Genomic DNA, 21,024 nt, shown 5'->3' on the forward strand with positions numbered 1-21,024 from the left:
TAAAAGAGATGAGAGTTTTATTTCTTCCACAGAAGCCACATGAAATCAGATCCTATGGAGGATTCCCCAGTAGGGTAAGATATGTCATTTGAAGATTGGGAATTGTGTGTATTCTACAGGAGCAAAACCACAGCCTAAAGGAGGGACATTTCTACAGTTCCATTGTGCTCCTACCTTCGGGTTATCCTCTCTCTCACAGGCAATATGCAAAGGAGTCCTCCCACCTTCCTCTGGGACAAGACTAGAAGATGAGTAGTATTCACTAGGAGGTCCAGTTTCATTATTAAGTTTCATGGCAATAATAACTGGTGATTCGGCAGGCTCATTCTGAATGTAAAGAAGTCAGAAGAAACAGATACGCACACTTTCAGTATTGCTTAGAGATAAGCTAATAGAAAATACATTGGTCCAGGAATCCACTGGTCTGTACATAAACCACTATTATAGATTTGCTCATTACAACACAGTAGACACAGCATAAGCAACCTCCACCCTTCCCATTTCCTTCTTTAGATTCAGGCTCCATTTGCTGGACTGCTTCAGCATTGCATCCTGAAAAACATAAAACCCACTGTAGGCCAGTGGCATTAAGATACCTTTCATTCTAACATCTACAAACATTGATACACACAGAGGGGCTTCCTACCCCAATGAATGTATTCCATTTTGAGAAATAAAAGTTATGACAGGAGATGAATTTTCTTTCTCGTAAACATGGGGCATGCATTGGTCTGCGTGTTACTAGCAAATAAGTAACAAAGGAATCAAATACAAGAGCCACATAAAGCTCTCTAGGAGAAATTAAAGTTTATCTTATTGATTTATTTTTTATTTTATTTCATTACATAATTTAAATCAAAGGGAGCTGAAAGGACCAAATGCTGCATCAGTTGAGAAGAGAAAATGAGTCTTATGAGTGCTTCATAGAATTGCTTCTCAAGTGACTTCATTGAAAAGCTCTGTGATTTTCACCCACAGGCCCTTGAAGAATGTACTTTGACACCTCCAGGAGGGGTCTTATTTGGATGCTTTCCATGCTTGCTAAGTGTTTGATTAGACCCATTAAGAGGCAGAGTAGTACTGCAGGCCTTCAGACATTTTTAAGATTCCACTGAATTAGGTTCTTCTCCACACTTTGGTCCATTTCACATCCAGATTACGAGGCTGTTTTTTTAATATTTGAGTTTAGGGGGAAAATAAAGGGAGATAAATTGTTTGGTTTAGGTGGAGCTCGGTGATTTGTTTTGCTTTTGTTTAGTTTTAGTTTTGTTTTCGTGGCTTTGTACAAAGTCAAGACCGATCTTAAGAACTATCTTTTTAAAGGAAGAATTAAAGATAGGATTCTTTAAACTGATACAGCTCCCAGTTCACTCCCTGAACTCATGCAATTGCTATAACAGAAGAAGACAAACAAATATGGCAAGGCCTTCTCTAGAGGATCAAAAAGTAGACTCTCAGAGCCTGCAGTGCCAAGGTTCAAGTGCCCCAGTTCCCCTGCAAGTCTCTGTAGTGCAACAGCTCTGAAGAAACAGAAGATGTGAGGAGAAAACTGACACAAGAAATCTCATACTACTAACCCTGAAAGTAGAGAATTGAAACTTTAGATAAAACTCAGGCTTAATCCTTTATGAAGGCCACCTATGAGAAATCAGTGGTCTCTGTCAGACATTTGGAGCACAGCTAAACTAAGATCTACGTCTGAAGTGAATAAATTCTCCCAGTGCTTTTGTAAACACTGCTTACGGAAGCTTAAGATTTTAATAGAAGGTTAACTGGCTCCTGACAGTATCCATGTTGCTGGAGGCTATAAAACTAGTGTGTGAAGTTCAGGATGACTGAAGGGGTCCAGCTGCAGCAGAGTGTTGGAAAAACTAGATGCTTCCAAGGTTTGTAGACTATCATCACTTTGAGCCAAGGGAACTGCAGTCTGGTTAGAATTACAAATGCTCCGTCTAGTCCTATTTCCCTCCAACCATTTTGACCATTAGAGAAGATGGGGAAGCTTTACATGAGTACATCTGCCCACAGATAGAGGTATTTTCTGTGCTTATGGATTCCATTGACGAGAATAAAATAAATGGTACCTTCCTGCTTTCAAATCACAAAAAAAAAAATCTAGATATGTGTCAACCAAGCCACACAACCGTGCCCTAGGCATACGTTGCTCTAGTAGACAGGCCCCGCTTCCACAGGAGTGAAGAGATTTTTGTGGCCTTATGGTTTAGACCTATGCCCTATGCTCCTACTTGCCGGTGTGCATATATCACCACTGCCCATTTGACCTCTCCAAGTGGGATATGAAGATGCTGCTGGGAAATGTTTGAAGAAGGACTTCAGTGACAAAGCCATCAGCTTTGGAGGCACTGTCAGTCTTCAGTTTTTGTCCTCTAGTCAGGAAGAAGAATGGATGGATTTAGGGGTGCTGCATTGCACTGGGTTTGTATGTGCTCAATGCTGCTATGAGTAAATACTGCAGACGCTTGAAGGCAAGCAGCTGAGCAGAAGGATTAAATCTGTAATTTTAGAAGTGAGAATAATAGGAGTGTTACCCGTTGAGGTATCTTAAAAAATCAGCTCAGAGATGAATAAATGCAGAGATGATACACGGCGTTTTTTGTATTTTTGGTTAATTAGGAATCAGGTTAGCACAGGTTAGCACTGGACTATGTAGAAAGGAGTTTCCTTTAAGTAAGTTTTCTGCAGCAAGTCATCCAGGTAATACTGGTATGAATGTACTCTTTCTTCATCTGGCCTATCAAGATCGTATCAGCTTGGAGAACATTATAGGATGAGATTCCAAATCACATAGACATGAAAGGACAACAGCCCTCTGTGGAGAAAGAGGTGGTTAGGGACTATTTAGAAAAGCTGGACGTGCACAAGTCCATGGGGCTGGACGCGTTGCATCCGAGAGTGCTGAAGGAATTGGCGGCTGTGATTGCAGAGCCATTGGCCATTATCTTTGAAAACTTGTGGCGAACCAGGGAAGTCCCAGATGACTGGAAAAAGGCTAATGTAGTGCCAATCTTTAAAAAAGGGAAGAAGGAGGATCCTGGGAACTACAGGCCAGTCAGCCTCACCTCAGTCCCCAGAAAAATCATGGAGCAGGTCCTCAAGGAATCAATCCTGAAGCACTTACATGAGAGGAAAGTGAACAGGAACAGCCAGCATGGATTCACCAAGGGAAGGTCATGCCTGACTAATCTAATCGCCTTCTATGATGAGATTACTGGTTCTGTGGATGAAGGGAAAGCAGTGGATGTATTGTTTCTTGACTTCAGCAAAGCTTTTGACACAGTCTCCCACAGTATTCTTGTCAGCAAGTTAAAGAAGTATGGCCTGGATGAATGCACTATAAGGTGGATTGAAAGTTGGCTAGATTGTTGGGCTCAACGGGTAGTGATCAATGGCTCCATGTCTAGTTGGCAGCCGGTGTCAAGTGGAGTGCCCCAGGGGTCGGTCCTGGGGCCGGTTTTGTTCAATATCTTCATAAATTATCTGGAGGATGGTGTGGATTGCACTCTCAGCAAATTTGCAGATGATACTAAACTAGGAGGAGTGGTAGATACGCTGGAGGGCAGGGATAGGATACAGAGGGACCTACACAAATTGGAGGATTGGGCCAAAAGAAATCTGATGAGGTTCAATAAGGATAAGTGCAGGGTCCTGCACTTAGGACGGAAGAACCCAATGCACCGCTACAGACTAGGGATCGAATGGCTAGGCAGCAGTTCTGCGGAAAAGGACCTAGGGGTGACAGTGGACGAGAAGCTGGATATGAGTCAGCAGTGTGCCCTTGTTGCCAAGAAGGCCAATGGCATTTTGGGATGTATAAGTAGGGGCATAGCGAGCAGATCGAGGGATGTGATCGTCCCCCTCTATTCGACATTGGTGAGGCCTCATCTGGAGTACTGTGTCCAGTTTTGGGCCCCACACTACAAGAAGGATGTGGATAAATTGGAGAGCGTCCAGCGAAGGGAACAAAAATGATTAGGGGTCTGGAACACATGAGTTATGAGGAGAGGCTGAGGGAACTGGGATTGTTTAGTCTGCAGAAGAGGAGAATGAGGGGGGATTTGATAGCTGCTTTCAACTACCTGGAGGTGGTTCCAGAGAGGATGGTTCTAGACTATTCTCAGTGGTAGAAGAGAACAGGACAAGGAGTAATGGTCTCAAGTTGCAGTGGGGGAGGTTTAGGTTGGATATTAGAAAAAAAATTTTCACTAGGAGGGTGGTGAAACACTGGAATGCGTTACCTAGGGAGGTGGTAGAATCTCCTTCCTTAGAAGTTTTTAAGGTCAGGCTTGACAAAGCCCCGGCTGGGATGATTTAATTGGGGATTGGTCCTGCTTTGAGCAGGGGGTTGGACTAGATGACGACCTGAGGTCCCTTCCAACCCTGATATTCTATGATTCTATTCTATGATTCCTCTTAACTGGACAGGAAAATGGTGGCAACCACATCTCATGGGGAAGGATAAGATTCCTGAGATCTACTAAGAACAATGTGCAATATTTTCTCTTTCAAATCTCCATTCCGTTACAGATATAGACTGAACAAGGATAAAATCTGCCCGTATTCTACGGACTGCCAGCAACCCAAGATGACACATGGATCAGGTTCCAGAGATGACACCGGGATTATGGCTCCTGTGATTCAAGAAATTTATTTCTTTGTTTTTACTAATAACTTCAGTAGCCAAGAGGCTAGAAGGAAAAGAAGCAAATTCTCTAAGGTGCTCCTTTTTGTCCTATAGTTAGAATGCTCCTGTCTAGACGGATTTTCCAGAGGAGAAGGGGAAATGTTCAGGTTTCTCTTTGTGCTTACGGATTTCTAAACCAACAAAAATACACTGTGTTGAGCTCTGTCCTGCAGAGTTAAAAAAATACTTCCCAACTCCAAAAGAACAAAATGGCCAGATTGACTAACAGCCCTGGCAAGCTGGTGGTATGAACTCACAGGCCAGTATCTGCTGTATTGCTCTGTGGAGAGCTACAGGTAGGCCCATTAAGGTACCAGGGGAAATATGGTCACTGCAAAGCACACAAAGAGGAACCAGAGAGGGGAGAATTCAGGCTTGCTTTGCCTGCAGCTCCCAGCTATTGGCTGGTTTCTTGGCACACAAAGGATGGCAGTAGGTGAAAGGCCAGTGGTTCTCAGCTGGGGTACATACACCCCTGCGGGTATGCAGAGGTCTTCCAGGGGCTACATTAAATCATCTAGACATTTGCCTACTTTTACAACAGGCTACATAAAAAGCACAGGTAAAGTCAGTACAAACTAAAATTTCATGCAAACAATGACTTGTTTATACTGCTCTATATACTGAAATGTAAGTACAATGTTTATATTCTAATTGATTTATAATTATATGGTAAAAATGGGAAAGTCAGCAATTTTTCAGTAATACTGTGGCTGAGACACTTTGTATTTTTATGTCCAATTTTGTAAGCAAGTAGTTTTTAAGTGAGGTGAAACTTGGAGGTGTGCAAGAAAAATCAGACTCCTGAAAGGGGTACAGTAGTCTGGAAAGGTTAAGAGCCACTGGGATGGGCCACTCTTCTGCATTGCTGAGAGAAGCCAGTAGAAGATGTGCTGAAATAATGGTCTGGGCTAGGCCACTGGGACACAAATTGGGAAGGAGTCAAAGGGAATGGATATTCAGCGCATAGGGAGCTCAGGATGACCTAACAGGAAGGTCAATGGATTCCCAATTACTGGAACTTAAATTTATTTTAAATTGTCAACAATTTGAGAAAGAACCCCCCCACATACACTAAGCACTCTGCTGCAGACAGCTGTACATCTGAGGCTTTGTTTGCACTAGAAAAGTTTTGCCAGTAAACCTTCCTAGTGCTCATACCAGCAAAAGAGTGCTTCTGCTAGCCTAGAGCATAACGTTTCCCTGAATGAAATAAGCTGAGCCATCAAAAGCACTTTTTTGCCGATATTAACAAATCCACACTAGGGCTTCCACCTGTATAAAAATTTTGTTCAAAAACAAAATCACACCCCTAAGCACTGATATACTGGCAAAAGCTTCTAGTGTAGATCTGGCCTAATACTACTCTGGATTCAGAGCACAGTGCTGCAGGGTTCCAGCAGGAGGAGTCTGGATTCAAGAGGAAGGAAGAAACAATTAAGCAGCCTCCATAGTGCTGGAACAAGCAGATTCAGCCCACAAAAATGTTTCTTTCTGAGGAAGAGTGATTTAGGCTCAATACTACAGTTGTCCGTCACCTACATCTATTCAGTTGTATGTAGCAGACTTTTAGCCTGTGCCTAACATGCATCAGGATTCCACAAAAGTGCCTGGTACCTCAAATCATAAATAAGTGTTATTGTAACCCTCTATGTATGTCAGTGATATGCCAGGTTTTTTCAGAGGAAGTGCAATTATTCCAACAGTGCGCAGAGGTTTTAATTCAATGGGCAGGCAACCAATTCCCTGCTTGGGTGTCCCACAGGCCACACCTAAACAGTTGGAAGAGGATGGAGTAATGATGCAGCATACCCAGTCTGGTGCATATACATCATCTTCGTCTCCTGCCCTTGCATCGGGATCTGTAGCTGAATGAAGGATTAATTCCGTTATCTTGACCCCTTCTTCACCAGGAATGGCCACAGCAATATGAAGAGGCATTAAACCTCCCAGCTGAAAAATAAATGTGGCATTAAGACTCTTTTGTCTATCACAAATAACTTCTAAAAACTAAGGTACTGGATATTTTTCCAATAATCAATCCTCAGGCCCCATCTACGTTAGCCTAGAAGTAGAGTCAAAGAATTGTGTTTATGGTTACTTTAAATTATGTTTGGCTTACTACTCCCCAACGTCCATTTCACCCCTAACCCACTGCGATCATGAATATTCCCGCAGGCACTGCCCAGCCAAAACAGAATATGATAAAGCATTAAAACCACTCTTACATCACCAGTTTGCACCCATATAAGATACAAAAAGGAAGAGAGCCTATTTCTGGCCCCTGACTCATAAGCCAGTACACACTGATGGGTCACATGCATTATCTTGTGAAACACTGTTTGGAAGTCTGCTGAGCAATCCCAGCGTGGTGTCAGGTTCCATAAACACAGGAACGTCAACACCTGCTGGTGCTACTCCCATTGGGGCTCTACTCTGATTCATTTACGTTCTCTTGGACTGAGAGTCTACATTGGACTTCCAGAAAGCAATGGAGAAAGCCAGGAGAGCCTTCTGTCTGACACCTGTGAGTAAATCTCACAGCACAACCAGACAAGACAGGCACAGCTGCTGAATCCTGAGACAGTCTGCTGGGCTTCTGCTTCTCCAGACCCTCAGGGTACAAAAGGGATAGAGAAAGGACAGCTTTCACTGGTACCAGGGCAGAGAGGTACCCAAAGGCCCCAGCAGGAGCTACAGGGCAGGCTTCAAAGTGGAAATAATGATACTGACCTCCTATGTAAAGTGCTTTGAAACCTACTGAAGAAAAGCACTACATAAAAGAGTTAGCTATTATTACACTATTATCCACAGACTCCAAACAAAATAAGATGGAGCTTTAAAACTAAAGTACTGACAGCTAATGCACTCGGACGCAAAACAGGACACTCTGTAGTGAAGTATATATTTGAGGTGAGATGAGATGATGATGTCCAGGTATAGCCTGTCAAGCTAAAAAGCCAGGGGAACTTCTTCACTGACTAGTCAGAAAGCAATAGGAAGATGGAATATAAAGGGGGCAGCCACATTTCAGTGCAGGAGCTAGTGTAAGATGCCTTCTGCTGAAACAGTTGGTATGTAACTTTGAGCCTGGGGAGTTCCCACCTGGGCCATATGCAGGCACACTCACCAAGTGCAGAGATCTAGCACAAACTGTATTTTTAGAGAACAGACTATGAATGCACAGCATGCTGACCATTCGAGAGTCATTTCCCAAGTAAAGAGAAATGCTAACACTAAAAGCAGAATAAATATTGGGAAATAAAATTGACTTTTGAAATACTCTCAGCTTTAGTACCACAAGAACCTAAGAACATAAGAATGGCTATTCTGGGTCAGACCAAAGATCCATCCAGCCCAGCATCCTGTCTACCGACAGTGGCCAATCCCAGGTTCACTCCCTCTGGGGCACCTAACAGGTAATGATTAAGTGATCTCTCTCCTGCCATCCATCTCCACCCTCTGACAAACAGAGGCTAGGGACACCATTCCTTACCCATCCTGGCTAATAGCCATTAATGGACTTAGCCTCCTTGAATTTATCCAGTTCTCTTTTAAACCCTGTTAAGTCCTAGCCTTCACAACCTCCTCAGGCAAGGAGTTCCACAGGTTGACTGTGCGTCGAGTGAAGAAGAACTTCCTTTTATTTGTGTTAAATCTGCTGCCCATTTACAATGGGTAAGCATTATGTCAGCAGGGAAACACACACATAGAACTAGACCTTCACTAGAGTAAGGACATTTTTTTTTAAAAGTCAAATGATTTTAATAGGATAGTTGCTTTGAATTACTCCTTTGGAATTGCAAAGCTGAAATCAGGCAGTCGAACTGTCATTAGAATTATGACACTTTACAAGTGGGCATTAAAGTTGTATCGCTGATCACTCTAAAATATTACATTTGGTTGTTATTAGTAATTATTATCCATTACCCTGGATGGAAGTTGTATGTCAGTCTTTGCTCCTGCTGCTAATAGTAGTTTCACTGCTCCTACATCTGCAGCTTTAACAGCAAAGAATAGGACATGCAGAGGGATCCTGCAAACATTGGGGTCTGCACCTCTGCGTAGAAGTAGTTTGACCATGGTCCATCTCTTTCGGTGTCTAAAGTCAACATGGCAAATAACAGAATAAGCTGTCAATAACTCATAAAAAACACACTAAAATATTTTTAAACGCTGGATCTTAAGCTGACCCAGGCTCAGGGGCTGTTTAATTGCAGTGTAGGCGTTCGGGCTTGGGCTGGTGCCTGGGTTCTAGGATGCTGTGAGGCAGGTTTGCAAACTGGTACTTGGGCCCAGGGAGAGAACGTCTGCTGTACCACCCCTTGTGAGACTGTAATGTACACCACACAGCAATGCTATGCCATGCAGAGGGTGTGGTGGTAACATGGCCTATCTTATACCAGCCCCTCTCAGCACTTTGAATCCCAAGGGACACTAGCAAGAGCAGACCCCATACTCAGGAAACCCCAGAGATTACAAATGTAGAAGATCCCGGCATGGGAATGGACAAGTGAGGTAAGGGAAGGTTACTTGCATCTTCCACACCTTGCACATGTGAGCCATAATCTGGCCTATAAGTGTTTGTCCTAAAAAACTGCAGGACTAATGTTTCCCAAACAGCAGATCTCAACCCACCAGTGGGTTGCAAGAAGGGTCTAGATGGGTTGCAGGCCTGGTACAGAGGGGAGGCCCTGGGATGGGTGAGTGGGGAGGGTCTGAAGACCAAGCCCGGCCCACACTCACCCCGCAGAAGCAGCTCCTTTCCATCAGGGCTCGGCGCAGCGCCTCACTCTGGGTGTTGTGACCTGGCACCCAGGGTCACAGAGCCACTCACTCAAATTTGGTCCAGCCACCCCTCAGCCCATCATGACAGAGAGGCAGCTGGGCCAAACTTGAGTTGTGCTGCAACCCCAACTTCTTGTTCTCCAACCAAGTGCCTTCCAGGGCCTCCTGTTTGCATGGGGCCAGGAAGAGAACTGCAGCGTCAGGATGAAGGGTGCTCCTGGAGGTGGTCAATGCCACCTCGCAGGGCAAAGAGAGGAGGTAGTGCAGGAGAAGGATGATGGCCTGTGATTTGGGGGGCCGTCGCCCCTCCACATTAATCTGGGCCCTACGCACTTATGCAGTTTGTCTGTGTGTTCATCTGGCCCTGGCAGCATATCCAGGTTTGTTTTTTTTAAAGAGGTGCCAGGCTGTAACAGCAATACTCAGTAGAGCACAGACTAGTTTTGCATAATACAGAAATGTTTTTATGAAGATAATATAGAATTACTATTACTATTGCACAGTACAGGATTTTTAAAATAGTTTCTTTTTACACACACACACACACACACAATATAATGCTGAGTCATAAAAAAAAAGACAAAACGGTGGGTCATCTTATTAAAATGGTTTTAAGGAGTGAAATTCAGGCCTTCTCCCTGTCAGGTAAGGACCCATGGAATGCCCCTTGATCAGGCATGCCTGGTTGATCTATCCCAAGCAAATGCAGGGTCGTTCTTCCCCACAAACATGAAAAACTACTCTTGTTACTTTCTCTGTGCAATAGGGTTCAGTGGAGCTTGTCTAACCCTTTCCAGAACACAGAGCCAGTAGTTTTTCTTAGTAGCACTTACTCAGATATTGATAACGCCATTTTTCTCATGGTGCCGTCAGCCCCAACATGTCCATTGACATAGGCATAGGAGGGTACTCTCAGCAAACTCTGGCTGAAGGCATCTGCACTCTGCTGCAAAGCTTTTAGAGAAACCTTGATTCCGTAGTTGAAAACAGTACAGTTCGACTCAAAATTGGATTCAGTGCTGGAGCCAGTCCTCTTTTCTAAACTTGCAAGGTCCGTTTCATCCAATGTGTTTCTATCATCAGAAACAGACTCTGCCTTTTCCCCAGGCATAGGAGGTACCACAGCTGACTGACGAACAGGGCCAGTTAAGCATTTCTGTTTTGCTGGTGCCAATGGAAGTGGTGCAGATCCATCTTCCAACTGCTCATCCTTATTTAAAGATTTTTAAAAATTAAAATGACAAAAATGAAGAAAATATGGAAAATCCTTTCTTCAACAATGAGAATCATCATATCAACATCAGTTCTGGACATCATCAATATGCATGTATACAATAGTACTGGAATTTGGTATATTACAGCTGAGTTAAGGTAGAACATCATTTTACTCAGTCTTAATCCACCATTCACAGGAAACATTTTGAATAGTGTGTGTGTTTGGTTTTTTAACCTCCATTGTCAATAAAACCCTCTTAGGAGCCTTCAAATCTCAACCGGTACTCCCTCACTTTATAAACGCTCCAAAACAGACAGGGACATTTCTTGATTTTCAATTTGCACATCAGCACACAAACTAATAAAGACCTGAACCTAAAGCTAGAATCTGAAAGAGTTACCTTGAAGTTTTCTAGGTTTGTGCTGAGCTCTGAGGGAGGGATAGAGTAGTGTACATTTTTTTCTGTCTCCCTTTCTTGCAGCAGCCGAGAGAATTTTGAAGTTAATGGGAATCAGGTGCTTAATCTGTCTAGACACTTTTGTAATTATTATTATTTGTACTACCATACTGTCTAGGACTCCCACTTATGGGCCACAACCCTTGTAGTAGGTGTTGTACAAAACACAGAATAAAAGACTGTCCCTGCCCCACTGAGCTTACAAATCTAAGTCCCACTACGCACCTATCTATCTGTATCTTAAGGCACTTAAATACCTTGGAAAATTTGGCCCAAAGTCTCTGGTACTAATATGACACATTGACTGCAGAGTAGCCCTGCTACTATTCTGGAGCCTGATGCTGTGCAGTGCGAGCTACCAATGGAAGTCAAGGGCACTCAGCAATTTGCAGGGTCAAGGGAGGTAAGCTGTTTGACTTTTTCCAACTGCTGGAACACTCCCAGCAAAGTAATTTTAAAAAGCAGACCTGTGGCTCATTTGAGGACACGGTGAATTCTGATTTCACAGTTATAGATTAATAATATACTGACCTCGTCTTTTTTAAAGTTCCTCTCAGCAACATTAGCCTTAAATGATTCTATTGGGTAATAAAGAATAATGCACATGGATAGCACTGATAATCCTTCATCACTGCATTTATTCACATCAGCTCCATTATCAAGAAGAAGATTAACGATGTCGTCATGGTAATTCAGCTGTGGAGTAAAACATTTGGATGATTGTTTTACAAGTACATGTGTATATAATACAATTTCAGTCTTCCATGTGAGATTACCTGAAATCACAATTGGGTTTAAAGTTAAAACAAAAAGACACTCACTAAAGACAGACTCAAAACACTATTATTGGTTTCAGTAGCTTTGCGATTTCACTCTCTCTTCTTTTTATTCCAGTGCTGAATTTGGCCCATAAATTAACAGTGATCTCAAAATGTTTCTACTGCTTCAAGTATGTCTTAAAGTTAATGGGGAAGGCTGGCAGAACCAATAAAAAACCTTTCAAAAAAGGTAAAACTATTTTAGGTACGCCCAATGTAAGGCAGGTGTATAATTGCATTTCTTCCGGTGTATGGCTTTTAATGGCACAAACCAAGAATTAGATGTTGGGTAAGTGATGTAACCACTATCACAGCAGCAGCATCCAGAAATGTCAAGTGCATCCATTTACCATTAAGATGATAAAGAGGGCAATCCATGACTAGATGGCATGTTGAGGTACACAAGGGAGCTAAAGAAGCCCCAACAGTAAAGATATAAGTGAAACCACCCCGATCACAATGTATTCTGTTGTAACAAAGAAGGATCTTTCAGTTCATATGGTTGTTCTGAGGGGCATTCCAGAGCTGATTCAGAGAAACTACCTGCCAAGAAATGCACCACTGATCCAAAATATAGTCCTGCACTGCCTGTTGCTGCTGGTCCTTAGAAACTTTGTGGCTGATGGACGGTCTGTAATTACACTGAAGTCAATGGAGTTTCACCCACTTACAACAACTACTAAATCTGACCTCTTAAACTGGAATAGATAGTACCGGTAGGCATTTCAACTTTTCTTACATTAGTGAGCTACCTGAGAAACGCACTTCATTTAAATAAAATATTTTTTCATGCTGACTTTTAAAAGGCCTAATGTTTTCAGAGAAGATATAACTGTTGTAAAGCACACTACAGTGGAACTCAGGAATCAAATACAACAATACGCTGTATTAATACCACATTTTGGCAGTGAGGATTTCAAAATCAAAACTGTCAGGAAATTCAAAGTGATTGTTGCCAAAGCAACTGTAACTGCCACATTGCACACACTGTAAAGGGCAACAGTCTATGTACATTAGGTTACATTTTGTCCTCAGATGTATGCTCAATTTTGACTTTCTGTGTTATGGTGGACAAGTCACTTAACCCCTGTGCCTTCAGTACTCTCCCCCCAAAATCTACTGTATGGTCACAGAACTGCTGGGGGAAGAGGACTAATGTCTACAAAATAACTAAAGCTCATGCAATGAGAGGCCTATACAAAAAGAGAAAAAACTATAATGTTCTAAATTAATATGAAATTAATTTTCTTGTTCTGGGGACTTAAACAATTAATTTGATTTTTGCTAGTGATTGTTTTTTAAATAGATGTAAGGTGCCCAGAAGGCTAGGCTGGGCACTGATAGATGTTTAAATAAGGAGCCAAATTCTTCCCATAGATAAACTGAAGTCATGCATACATCATAACTCCTCCCCCACCCAAAAAAACCAGATCCCTTCTGGGTTTGAATACAGCCTGGAACAAGAAAGGGGGGGGAAGAGGGGGAGAGAAAGGCAGGAGCAGTTTCAGATCCAGGGATTTAAATCCAGCCCAGTGCAACACCCAAAGTGGAAGGATTTGGAATTTTAGGCTTGGAATCATCTTTAATATTACAGAGGGATACATTTTACAGATTTTTTTTAGCATATTGCTCAGCAAGCTGTCTTTCCTTAAAGATGTTTTTTATTGAGTCTCACACATTTACTGTATAACAGAGAGAGAGAGAGAGAGACAGATGCAGTAGCAACAAAAAAAATGGTCAGTCACAGAGGGAAGAGTCACATTTGGGGTCTTACAGCAGCAGCAGCAAGTGCAGTGTATCCATGCGTGTCAGCTACATCTGGATGAGCTAAGCTGTCCCTCAGAATCTCATAAATTCTATTGAAGTCTCCTGCTGTTGCCTTTTGAATCAGCTGCTCCGAAGCAAGCTCTTTGGGGCCCTTGGGTCCAAAGGTGTCTCGGCTTCCATTCAAAATTATGTTGATATCCCAACTGATCTCTGTTTGACAATGCCTCAAGCAGAGGAAAGAGAAAAACATTAAACAGCTGGAGAGTCCACATTTAACTTAAACAGCGATGCAGCAGACACCTGTTATATCATAGAGCTTTTTTTAAAAAAGCCACTGATAATAAAGATCATTGCTAGGTAACATGGGAGAAGAGGGATGGCAACCATTTTTTAAAACTATTTCAGACAGTTCAATTTTGCTCCCTCCATGGACAGAGCATAAGGGTGTTAAAATGGTCCAAGAGCTGTGGTATGGGGGACATTAATCACATTCAGGGAAGGGGTTAAAAACATCCAGCCCCAAGAATCTGGATGTTTGCAAGTAAAAATTAAATACCAAGCTCTCCAAGGTTGAAAAAGGCCACATAGTGTGCTTAGAAGATTAAAGAAAGCATACAAGGCACTCATCTGCATTATGGACCACATTTCCAAACAGTGCTGCCTCAGCTGAGGCTGCAAAATGTGCACATGCTGGCACTGCTCCCACAAACATACCTGTGCATGCAGACAGAGTATTTTCTTGTGTAAGAGAGTATTTGCATGTACAAGTACCTGTCCACATATATAGCGAATGCCAGCTGTTTGTGCACCAACAGCTGAAGACACTTTGGAGCATGTTTTTGCATAATCTAGCAGATAGGGCTCTGTTATTTTGCTGTACAACCCTGTAGCATAATGGAGTGCCCGATCTAGGTTGGGACTTCTAGGCATTCTATAATGCAAATTAAGAATAATAATGATGTTTTTATAGGCACATACTAGGACCCAAGTTGATGATATATTTCAATGAAAGAAATTTCCTTTCAGTTCAAGAAGCGAGAGAGGAACATACTGTTTGTTTCACAAAACCTCATTTGCAGTTTGTCAAATGAAATTCTAAACTTAGCCATGGACAGTAGAAATTTTTCTGTGAAGCATGACTTCTGTACCACAACTTGTGCTAAAGATGATCTTTGCAATTGTCTACAAAGAAAATCCCATATATATCCCAACAGACACAAATCACACACAAAAAATCAGTAGCTACCTGTATTTATAGATGTGCTTCTGCATTCTAACCATTAAAGGGCTTGTGTTTTTAACAGGCCATGGTTCTTCATCATACAACTTTTTGTTGTTCTGAAAATATTGGGAATCAAACTCTTTACAGAAGGTGTGAGTCAGGGGAAGGTGATCTGTATCAGTTGAGTAGATGTACATTTTTTCAGGCAATGTGTAACTGTCATCTAAAAGGAGAAGTTTGTAGTTGTAGAAAAATGGGTCCTGTTCCTCATTCAGATCCCAAAATGGAATCTCCTCATCAGAAAGACACTCTCTCTGGGAATCAGCATCCAAATAGCTGCAGTGTTCTGGGTAATTCGAGAGACAAAAATGTCCAGGTATTTCAGTACACAGTTTAATTATGTGATTCCTGAGCCACAAGCCAACATCTTGACAGCCATCTGGATAGCTCTGAACTCCTGGTCCAAACCGCTCATCGGCCTTGTATAGTCCCTTAGGAGAGCAATAGTATTAGAGAAGACATATATGTCAGACATACTACACAACTTACAGCCTAGCTTCCATTTAAAAAGTGTAAAACCAAATTTCCTTGGTCTGACCTTACTGTTCCAGTGTCAATTGCCTAGCGACATTTAGAGCAATCTAAGAACCTGACAAGCTGCTCAACTGTTGTATTCACTGTGATTGGTCGCACTGGAACTGCACTAATAATGGTAATGCATGAAACCCATTGGCTGAAGTAAGGTAGGAGGAGTGGCTTCAATGAAGGCAATGAAGCTACAGGTTTTAATTAGGACCACTGAGATGCTTTTATTCACTGTTGAAGAATATTCATACAGCTCAAGCTTTGTTCTTACAAGCGTTCGCAGAAAGTTAATTTCAGCCTTTTGTAGCTTTGTTTAATCAAGAAACCAAGTTTGTTTCATGAGTACGTGAAATTAGTTTGCAAAGGAAACAGTTTACAAAGGTTAGGTCATTCAGAAATACTGTCTGACCTGTCACAGAGCCCAGGTATCAAGCCCTCTCTACACACTACTTCCCACAAGCAGTTGTTAGCTCAAATACACTCATAAAAAACTATTCACTTTTGAATGAAACAAATTTGTCCATATTATGATCAGTTTGTGGACAACTTGAACAGAAGGGATCAGTTCTCTGACTATACGGTTTGCAATAAGAAATTCGACCACCTCTAATAGAGTCAACCAGGCTTGAACATTCTACTCAAGAACATTGTTGCTAAACGTTCCATTCTATGCATCTGATGAAGTGGGCTCTAGCCCAGGAAAGCTCATGCTCTAATAAATTTGTTAGTCTCTAAGGTGCCACAAGTCCTCCCGTTCTTATTGTTGCTAAAGTCATCTTCCTGGCTCATCACCTGGACCTGCTCAACTCCCTCTGAGTCCCTCCACCAGCTCCCCCTTCACCTTCACACCAAACTCTCGCTTCTTAAGTCAGAGCCGCAGCCGATGTTAAATGAGCATAGCTTCATTGGCTTCAGTGGAGCTACACGGATTTAAAACAGTTCGGGACCTGGCCCCTTGTCTTTAACTGTACGGTCCTTCACAACATAGCCCTACACTTGCTAGCTTATTTACTAACCTATCATGCCACTGATCCTAGCCTTCCCTCCACCAGCATTTCCAGCTTTTACTATTCACGAGTCAGCATCTGCTTTAAAACTCCATGTTTGCTTTCTCTCCCGCTGCCCCTTATGCCTGGGGGAAAACTCCATGAATAAATCTGCGGGGACACTACCTCATCCTCCTTGTGACTCCCTTCCGCTGCGATGCCTCGAAACCCAGATTGCTGATCATGGCTAGACAGCGGACAAGCTGTGACTATCCCTCCTTCCCTTCTTTCATTCCTTTATGCCCTTCTTCCTCATCTCTATCCCCAACTTAAAAAGAAAACTACAATCCATGTAGCTAAGCAAGCTGGGCCAATTCTTTACTGGATTCAATTGCTGGTATGTTGTATCCCCCCCGCTACCCTTTGATATCTTTCCACCTTCATGGCAGGTTTTGTCACTCTTCTAGGTCTGTATAGTGCCCAGCACAACAGGAGCCCCAATCCCAACTAAGATGACCAGACATTTGTTAAGCCTAGTAGTGGAGATGAAAAATACTAGCTCACACACACACAAGGATCACCCACTGTGTAAGACTGCCAGTCAATTTTCTATTTAATAAACGTCACCTGCCTCTTGTGTTTTTGGGACACCTTCTGTCCCTGCTTGGCTTCAACTCCTCTTTTGTTCCTTCTGTGCATCTTGCTGCACGGTTTTGTGTGCACACTGTTTCCTCTCTTCCTTTCTTCCTTCCCACTCCACCTCCTTACGTCCTTTCCCCTTTCCTTCCCTACACTGGGTTCAGTCCTCTGCCCCTTTACGTCTGTTGTGCGTCATCTTCCCCAATCCTCCCTCAAATATTTCTCTGCTCTTTAAACACATCCTCTCAATCACTCATTTGCCCATCTTGCCCCCGCCCCTTACCTCTCCACCAGCTCCTGGCCTCCCACTCCCACCCATGCAGACAGCAGTGGCAGCCTGGCCCTCTGCTCCCCAGCTCACCCACATGGCCTGAAAAAGAAAACAGCAACACCTACTCTGCTCTCCTGCTCCCTCAACATAAAAACAATACAGACACCTCCCTCCCTCTCTCCCCTCAGGCCTTTGCTGCCTGGTCACTTCCTTCTTAAAGGAACATAACACCAGGGCCACTCTGCTCCCAAGTTTATTGCTACCTTCAGAGACAAGAACCTGCAGCTCCAGCTGTCCTGTTCCCTGCCCATCAACAGACACACTCCAAAGTGATATCTGCTTTGGGCACATGGTTTTTGAAGCTCTGGCTCAATTGAGGCTCCTATTTTTGGTCATTTCTGTAAAAGGCATGAATTAGAGCAACTACTTTAGAAGCTTAAAGCTTCTTTTTTTTTTTTTTCTTGTTGGTATTTTATTACCAGAGTGCAAATTTTAGCCATTAATGATCTACACATACTTCAGAAACACATTCCAGCCTTCACACCCATGCTTCGTGAGAAAGCCACAGAGACCATGATGGCAGCACAAACTCATATTCTGTTAGTGCTATCAGTCATTAGAATACAGTCAATTTCATCCTGTTACCTGATAGTTTCTGCCATCCTTGAATTCCATGGTCCCATATCCTTCTTTATGGCTAAGATAAAATGATCCGGTAAATTTGGAACTCTCGGGCCAAAAGTACGTCCCTTTGCCATGGCGATGGTCCTTGTAAAACTGCCCCACATACCTCTGTGATGCACCAGAAAAAGAGGAAAATGATACAGCTGAGGGAAGAGAAATAAGTGGCTTGTAATTGTTCCTCACTACAATGGAGCAATACTAGAGAAGACGCCCACACAAGATCTTGGTATATACAGAGTGTCAAGCCATTGCGCATCTTTGGAAAACTAGCCAAAATCGTGACCCCATTGAAGCCAATGAAAAAACTCCCCTCAAGTTCAACTAGGCCAGGATTTCACCTACTATTTTTCCAGTGACATATGGTAGGGCCTGTAACTCCCAACACTTTAGAAGGAGATAAGTCCAAATGTTCACACATTCAAGTGCCCCAAGTCACAATGGGACACAGAGTAAGCCAGTAGCTATTTAAACGCTCGGCAGCTGACCCAGCTCTTTTGTGTGTACATATGAAATAGGGAGGTATTGAAGTTGCAGTACCAGGGAAATCCAGAGTATCCACAGAAACATATATCTGGCTCAAAATCAGGTGCCCATGCTATAAATGTATGCCCAGTTGCAGACCAGAGATGGGTCTGCCGGGAGCAGCTGTCTCCAACTTACTTACTCTAACCTGGAGAAGCCCTGTGTTGAAAGAGACATCACCCCAGGCCCTTCATCCTTCACTGATCTCTCCCTGGCAGGTCAGTCATCCATCCATCACCCTGTTCTCTCCTATCAGATTCCCAGGCCACTAACCCCTGGAAGAAGGAGCCTCTGCTCCCCCACAGCTATTCTTAGAAGGCCCCAGGTACACAGTTGACCCTGAATCCTATTATAAAGTCCAACAGTTGGTTCCCACTGGAGCTAGTCTAAGCCAGAGGGACCTGCTGGCTCCCTCTAGTGTGCAATCCTGAGAAAACAGTCCCTGTACCTCCAGAGAGTCCAGTCTAACAAATAAAGGGTGAATTGGTGGGTAGGACTTTCACCATAACAGCTGTTAGTCAAGGTAATACATTTTTATACACGGATACATGAGAAGAGGAGGTAAAAATCCGGTTACAACTTTAACATTGAACCTACCTATTCTTCTAATATAACCACCATATTAAAAAAAAAAACAAAAAACAAACAACCCCTAATTGAGCCTTCTCGTTTTTGTAGGGGGATAAACCTCAATATTGATGAAAAATGATTAATGAAACTCTAATATATAGAGCTTCCGCATCCCTAGCAGGTGTATATCTAACCTGTTTCTTAAAAACCTCCAGTGATGGAGGTTCCACTACCTTCCTAGGTAATCTATTCCAAAGCTTAACTATCCTTACAATTAGCAAGTTTTTTCTCATGTCTAACCTAAATCTTCCTTGCTGCAACTTAAGCCGATTACTTCCTGTCCTGTCCTCAGTAGATAAGAAGAACAATTTATCACCCTCCTCTTAATAACAACCTTTTATATACCTGAAGACTATGTCCCCTACCGCCAGTCTTCTCTTCTCCAGGCGAAACAAACCCAATGTTTTCAATCTTCCCTCATGGGGCATGTTTTCTAGACTTTTCATCATTTTTGTTGCTCTCCTCTGGACTTTCTCCAGTTTATCAACTCTTTGCTGAAGCGTGGTGCCCAGAACTAGACACAATACTCCAGCTGAGGCCCTATCAATGCTGAGTAGAGCAGAAGAATTACTTCTCATGTCTTGCTTACAATACTCCTGCTAATACATCCCAGAAGAATGTTCGCCTTTTTGCGAGAGTATTACACTGTTGAGTCATATTTAGCTTGTGATCCACTATAACCCTCAGATCCTTTTCAGCAATACTCCTTCCTAGGCAGTCACTTCCTATCTTGTATTTGTGCAATTGAGTATTCCTTCCTAAGTGTAGTACTTTGCATTTGTACTTATTGAATTTAATTCTATTTATTTCAGACCATTTCTCCAGTTTGTCAAGATAATTTTGAATTCTAATCTTGTCATCCAAAGTGCTTGCAACCCTCCCAGCTTAGTATCATCCACAAACTTTGTAAATGTACTCTCTATGCAATTATCCAAATAATAGATGAAGTTATTGAATAGAACTGGACCCAGAACAGATCCCTGTGGGATCCCACTCAATATAACCTTCCAGTTTAACTGTGATATCTACTCTGAGTACAGTTTTCCTGCCAGTTGTGCACCCATCTTATAGTAAGTAGGTTTGTCTAGTCTATATTTCCCTAGTGTGCTTATGGGAAGGTCATGTGAGACAGTATCAAAAAGCCTTTTAAAGTTGGAGATATATCACACCTACTTATTCCGCCCCATCCAATTCATGTTGACTTCACCTTTTGCCCAAGTGCAGCTTGTTTATACAGGTGAAGTCCAGGCTCCCTGGCTACCATCCAAGGACCTGTATACATGGAGCAGTAATACAGACTACAGGGGTGTGACTGCTAAAGCACACTAATGTGTTGCGCATTAATTGGTCCAGGTAGACCCTGCTGGTGAAAACTAAAGATTCCCCAGTGCATTTTAATGTAGTGCTCTTTGAAACAGTGCTACATGTATATACAAAGAGAAAGCCCTGAAAACACCCAGTTTTTGGACATTATGTAGAATTCAAAAATTGTGAAAAATAACTCCTGAAAAATGAAATTAATAAACTCAAAAAACAGAAGCCCTATGACAGTTTTAGTTTATTACAAGCTCACCTTGACTGAATTTTAGAAGATACCTACATGTTCTTGGACAATAGGATAGATCACATTCTTATGTTTTGGGGTGTTTATTTTATTAAAGGAGTGTTTATTAAAGTATGTTCAAGCTAACTAATAAAACTAGGAAACCTCTGCAGGCACAAAAGGTGTCAAGGAGA

General features: G+C 42.5%; 1 protein-coding gene across 4 annotated transcripts in view; it reads right to left on the minus strand.

Moving 5' to 3' along the window:
• Positions 1 to 21,024, minus strand: part of ANKMY1 (ankyrin repeat and MYND domain containing 1) — a 57,601-nt gene that overhangs the window by 27,517 nt on the left and 9,060 nt on the right. For 3 of the 4 annotated variants that reach the window (XM_048863475.2, XM_048863474.2, XM_048863476.2), the window contains exons 3-10: positions 18,097 to 18,243; positions 14,995 to 15,461; positions 13,756 to 13,972; positions 11,695 to 11,859; positions 10,324 to 10,700; positions 8,633 to 8,804; positions 6,515 to 6,655; positions 175 to 327 (exon numbers count right to left, since the gene is read on the minus strand). In XM_048863475.2, the coding sequence (XP_048719432.2) occupies positions 175 to 327; positions 6,515 to 6,655; positions 8,633 to 8,804; positions 10,324 to 10,700; positions 11,695 to 11,859; positions 13,756 to 13,972; positions 14,995 to 15,461; positions 18,097 to 18,243 (1,839 nt within the window). Of the gene's footprint in view, positions 1 to 174; positions 328 to 6,514; positions 6,656 to 8,632; positions 8,805 to 10,323; positions 10,701 to 11,694; positions 11,860 to 13,755; positions 13,973 to 14,994; positions 15,462 to 18,096; positions 18,279 to 21,024 lie in introns of all 4 variants that reach the window. The other variant, XM_048863477.2, reaches the window with a different exon arrangement.

Source organism: Caretta caretta, chromosome 9 (genome assembly GCF_965140235.1).
Source record: "Caretta caretta isolate rCarCar2 chromosome 9, rCarCar1.hap1, whole genome shotgun sequence".
Classification (NCBI taxonomy): Eukaryota; Metazoa; Chordata; order Testudines; family Cheloniidae; genus Caretta; species Caretta caretta.